General features: G+C 44.4%; 1 protein-coding gene across 1 annotated transcript in view; it reads right to left on the bottom strand.

Annotated features, from left to right (window-relative positions):
- LOC122549075 (protein TEX261-like) overlaps positions 1 to 5,261 on the bottom strand; it is a 9,459-nt gene extending 4,198 nt beyond the window's left edge. The window contains exons 1-4 of the mRNA XM_043688328.1: positions 5,052 to 5,261; positions 3,545 to 3,698; positions 3,132 to 3,199; positions 1,656 to 1,758 (exon numbers count right to left, since the gene is read on the bottom strand). Of these exons, the coding sequence (XP_043544263.1) occupies positions 1,656 to 1,758; positions 3,132 to 3,199; positions 3,545 to 3,698; positions 5,052 to 5,165 (439 nt within the window). The 5' untranslated portion in view covers positions 5,166 to 5,261. The remainder of the gene's footprint in view (positions 1 to 1,655; positions 1,759 to 3,131; positions 3,200 to 3,544; positions 3,699 to 5,051) is intronic.
- Positions 5,262 to 6,012: the final 751 nt, after the last annotated feature.

The raw sequence follows: 6,012 nt of genomic DNA, 5'->3' as shown, positions 1-6,012 counted from the left end.
AGGATTCCCTCCAACAACTTGCCCACCACCGAGGTCAGGCTCACTGGTCTATAGTTCCCTGGCTTGTCCTTACCACCCTTCTTAAACAGTGGCACCACGTTTGCCAACCTCCAGTCTTCCGGCACCTCACCTGTGACTATCGATGATACAAATATCTCAGCAAGAGGCCCAGCAATCACTTCTCTAGCTTCCCACAGAGTTTTGGGTACACCTGATCAGGTCCTGGGAATTTATCCACCTTTAACCGTTTCAAGACATCCATGGACGGGTTAGACTGCAGGGTCTGTTTCTGTGCTGTGCATCTCTATGACTCTAGTCATGAAACCATCCAGATGTCAATATTACACGTTACTCCAGATGTAGTCCAAACAGACACGAGGAACAGTTGGACCGACAAAGCGGTAGCCAATATCTCTGTCTGAGGCTTGCTGCACTGAAGCTCAGCTCAAGCTGGAAGATCTAAACCTCATTTTCTACTTGGGGACCCTGCAGCCTCCTGGAGTTAATATCAAGTCTGTCCCAGCTCCCCCATCCTCAGACACCAGGCCTTGTTACCATACAGTCTGCCAATACACACTACCTATTGTCAGTCTCCATTCACAGCTATTGGCTCTCCCAGCCAGATCGTTATCCACTCCTTTGTCTGTCCAACTGTTCTCTCTGTTTGGGCTCTATCCGCGCCCATGTGGGCAGCACGGTGGCTCAGTGGTTAGCACTGCTGCCTCACAGTACCAGGGACCTGGGTTCGATTCCAGCCTCGGATGACTGTCTGTGTGGAGTTTGCACATTCTCCCCGTGTCTGCGTGGGTTTCCTCGGGCTGCTCTGGTGTCCTCCCACAGTCCAAAGATGTGCAGGTTAGGTGGATTGGCCATGCTAAATTTCCCCACGTACTAAGGGATATGCAGGTTAGGTGCATTAGTCTGGGGTAAATATAGGATAATAGGGTAGGGGATTGGGTCAGGGTGGATTACTCTTCGGAGGATCGGTGTGGACTTGTTGGGCCGAAGGGCCTATTTCCACACTGCAGCGTTTCTAATTCTAATCATTTATTTATCACTCCTCCCCCCCCCACCCTATCTTTTGCAATTAAACCAGCATTTTCCTAGCTACTATCAGTTCTGAGGAAGGATCACTGGACCCAAAGCATTAACTGATTTCTCCCCACAGATGCTGCCAGACCTGCTGAGCGCTTCTAGCAATTTCTGTTTTTGTTTCTGCTTTCCAGGATCGGCGGTTCTTTTCGTTTTTAACTTCCAAACCCATGACCACTTCCAGCTAGAAGGAAAAAGCAACAGACATGTGGAGACACCACCCCCTCCAACTTCCCTTCCAAGCCACTCGCCATCCTGATTTGGAAATATATCGCCCTTTCTTTACTGTCACTAGATCAAAATCTTGGCATTCCCTCCCTAAAAACACACTGTATCCAATCCCCATGGACAATTCAGGAACACAACTCACCCCCACCTTCTCAAGGGCATTAGAGATGGGCAATAAATGCTGGCTCAGCCTAAGACACCCACAGGCTGTGAACGATTAAACATATGATCGCTCAACCCACAAACCAACAATGTTAACCATTTAGCTCATAAACCAATCCACTAACTAGCAATACAGCAGAAATCGTTCAGGAACTTGGGTGTGTCTCACTCACCTCCCTGCTGAATAGTGGAAGGAAGGACATTCTCTCCAGCAGAAAGGGACACAAAGAAGGAGAACGGGGTTATCCACAGGCACAGTGTGAAGTAAGCCAGTACCTGAAGGAATACAAAGAACACAGATAAGTGATTTCACTGGTAACCAAACAGGTGAGTCCATAATCAAACAAGAGAAGCCTTCCAAACAAAATGAATAACCTCAGACTTCCCCGAATTAAACTCTATTGGCCCCTTGTTACGCACTCATGCATTCAGCCTTTCGCTTAGTGGCCTGTCCTGACAAAAGTGTGATTTGTCTCGGTATACTAATACCATTTTTGGAGACGGATTTCAAACTAGTGGCATATGGGTGCTGGGTCATTTCGAGAAGAGTTTTAAAAGTACACAAGATGAAAGAATCCTTTCTGGAACACTGACCTAATTCCAGTATGTCTCAGAGAGCAAGCCTCTAGCATTTATATTGAGATGTTTATGATAGACTAAACATCAAAGGTATTAGGTTACTTTTGATTTAGAATAATCAAAGATTGGCTTTAGTTTAGAAAACCCAGAAATTGAGAGCTTTGAGGGCAGTTTTGAAGGAAACATGACAGGACTCAAGCGTTAACGACAGTTTCCTATAAAGAAGCATAGGGAAAGCATAGTTATACTGGTGTGAAAGTTTAGCTTGTGAAACTTCCAGACCAGAGGTGTTTGGCTAGAAATATGCAAATTAATAACACATGAGAATGTGTAAGCTTTCAGATTCATGAGTATTTGTGTGAGAAGACTTCACAGGACTTAAATCAAACTTAAAGATTTGATATAGAGGACCATTTCTGGTTGACGAAGCCATGGTGGGCCAAAGTCCTGTTTCGATGCTGTATCACTCTTATAATTATTCTCTGGATTTGAATTGCTGCAAAGTGATGGCGTTGAGAAATACATGAGGCGTTATTTCCCTGTGCCTTTTTTTTAAACAATCTTTCAAACTCTTCTCTTGTATTTTTTCCCCCCTTTGTGTCATAAACTACCATTTTAGCATTAAAGAAAACCTGCAGCTGGGTACCTGTGTTACAGTGAATGACCACCACATTAAACGTAAAACAATCTGATCTATTCAGGCAGATTTCATTTTGGAATCTGTCTTGTCTAGGAGTTGGTATTGTAACACTGGGTCCTCCTCCTCATATTTCCACCTAGTCTTGTATTTCAAAGGAAATTAATCTGGACGTCTTTGACAAAATAATATGGACTCTGAATGGCAGAGCAACCAGCAGTCATCCTGTGGTAGTACAATGATCTAACCAACTTAATACATTATGTTCAAATCCAACAGCCCGTGTGTTAGGTGTTTCCTTATTGAATTCCTTTTGGAAATCTATTGGTTCCCCTATATCTATCCTCCTCATAACAACTAATACATTATTTAAACACAGTTTGCTCACTATAAAACCAAGGTGACTTTCTTTGAATAAACTGCTGTTCCTTACCTCAGCAAAGGGATAATATTCTTCTGCAAAGTGTTGAAATGCCAAGTAATGGTTACAAACCACCAGCACTGTGGGAGGCATAAAAGTAAAATGTCCATTATCCTTTACACACCGTCATTATTCACGTTCAGACAGTTGTCAGTTTAACACAATGTAAGCATGTACAACGTAGTGCTGACTGATCTATCACTGTATACTCCTGGAACAGGGAGCGCGAGAGTGAGCGCATGTCTGCTAGGGAGTGGGCAGTTAGACTGAATAGTTGGGTGGGAGAAGGGAGGGACCAACTGAACTCTACAGGTAACTACAATGGGATGCGGTTATTGCCGTACCTCAACACACACTCTTCTTGAGGAGTTAATCAGCAATAATGAACACTGGGCCACCCAGAAGGCAAAGGGAAGGGTACTTACCACAGGACAGTATAAAATTGGGTGACGTGAGTAGGATATATGGAAAGGTCTGTAAGAGGCCAAAGTAGACGAGGTTTGTGAAAAGTCCAACTCCAATCATTAATGCAGGAAAGTTCTCAAAGAGGTAGAGTCCAATCAGCACTGCCGTGGAGAACTGAGGAGTCAAGAAAATGAACTGAAAACGAACAGCTTGCATTTATCCTTCAACGTGAAAAATCTCAGCATCACAATGCAGTCTGCAACCCAGAAACAGATCATTCTTTGTGTCCCACGCCTATCACCCCTGTCCGTATTGACTAATCAGTTATTCCTTTCTCCATCATGCCTGCAACTCCCTGTGACAGTGAGTTCCACATACTTATCACTCTTGGGGCAAAGATATTTCTCCTAGCTTTTCCACTGGATTCATTAATCACTCTCATAGCTCAATGGCCATTGATGCTGGTCTCCTCACAATCAGAAACATCTCTCTTGTGACAGCCCCTCTCAGGTCAGCTTCAGTCTTCATTTTACCAGAGAATTTCTTCACCCTCATTGCCCCCCGACAGTTACAAGCGCTGTTCTGACATCATTGTGTAAATTAGTCTAGCGTCTCCTATACTTCCGTATCTATTTTATAATATGGTCACCAGAACTGCTCACAGTACTCCGGTGGGGGTTAATAAATCCAAACACTTGGTCGAGGGAGAAACAGGCATGTTGCAGCCTTGGGACAGTGCTGCTGGGCAGAGCCAAACTTGGAGATTAATTGTAGGGCAGCAGATTGGGGAGAGGCTGCATGTGGTAGAGACAGTAACATCAGTGGGACAGGGGGGTTCAAACCCATCACGGTAGCTAGTGGAATCTTAACTCAATTCACCAAACCCTGGGACTGAAAGCAACTCTCAGAAATGGTGACTGTGAAACAATCATCAGTTGCTTTCAAAGCCCCATCGGGTTCACTCATCTCCTTCAGGGAAGGAAATCTGCCATCCTTCACAGGTCTGACCTACATGTGACTCCAGACCATTGTTTGTGACTCTTACCTATCCTCTGGGATGTGCAATAAACGTTGGCCTAGCCAGTCATCCCATCAATGAATTTCCAAAAAAAAAAAATGCAATTGGAGTTTAATCAGGCTCCATTTGAAAACTACTACACTCTGAGAGGTACTGCGATGGTTGGACCATTCTCAACAATGACAAGCTTCACAAGAACAGAGAGAAACTTGTTTTTTTACTGATTGCAGAGAGCCACAAATTATTCATCAATACAAATCCCAGTTTGCAAGCAACTTTGATGAAACCTGAACTCAGTGTCTGAATTACTGGGCCACATAACATAACACAAACAAAACCACAGTCATTGGGAAGCAGGCCCGATGGGCTGAATGGGCTTACACCTGCTCCTCCTTTACAATGCAGTCATCAGCACAGAGAAGCCCTGATCCAGTCAGTGTCCTACAGTCACACATTAAACTGGGAGCCTTTCTCCCCCACACTTCCCGGTCACAGCAACACACACTCACCCATATCATGTACTTGATAATGCGGCTGGTAATTACTGTATACTCTTCGATTAATTCTGCCAGATAGTACAAGCCAGCAGCTGTTGATAGAGGGAGAGATGGTGACACACACATTACATGGGTGACAACAGCAAAAGAGGTGCATATAGGAGCAGGAGAGAGGTTCGTCTAAAATAGGACAGGTATCTCGAAGACCATGCTGTTGATAAAATAACATGCCTTTAATTTAAGCACATTCCACATAAATTATAGCTCAGGAACAGACCATTCAGTCCAAATGATACTCCGAGCTCTCATTATCTTACCCTGTTATGATATCCATCTCGTCCTTTCCCTCCACCACCCTCTCCCCCAGTGTTTATCTGGGTTCTGAGGGAATGGGGCAATACTGTTCACATCAACACCCCATGATAATGTGTCACACTCTCACAGTACTGAGGCTTTGATTTCCAGGTCAGAGTTATCACTCACTCTCTTATATTGGTTTCCAATTTTGCTCGCTTCAAATTAAAATGGAAGAATTTTATGTCAAATTGACATAAGGAGGGAGATAGTGTTGGGTATTGTAAAGGGCATTAAGGTGAACAATTCCCTAGGTCTGGATAGGAACTATCCCAGGTTACTTAGGGAAGCGAGAGACAAAATAGCTGGGGCTTTAACAGATATCTTATCAGCATCCTTGGACACTGAGGTCCCAGAGGATGGGAGAATTGGTAATGTCTCATTGTGGGCGGCATGGTGGCTCAGTGGTTAGCACTGCTGCCTGACAGCGATGGATAGAGACCAGGCTGGGCAACAAGAGACAGAGAGTAGTAGTGGAAGGGAGTTTCTCAAAATGGAGACCTGTGCCCAATGGTGTCCCACAGGGATCTGCGCTGGGATCACTGTTTGTGATATACATAAATGATCTGGAGGAAGGTGCAGGTTGCCTCATTAGCAGGTTTGCAGATGACACTAACAT

This window comes from Chiloscyllium plagiosum, chromosome 1 (genome assembly GCF_004010195.1).
Source record: "Chiloscyllium plagiosum isolate BGI_BamShark_2017 chromosome 1, ASM401019v2, whole genome shotgun sequence".
NCBI classification, from domain to species: Eukaryota; Metazoa; Chordata; class Chondrichthyes; order Orectolobiformes; family Hemiscylliidae; genus Chiloscyllium; species Chiloscyllium plagiosum.
This window is presented reverse-complemented; position numbering and strand designations above follow the sequence as displayed.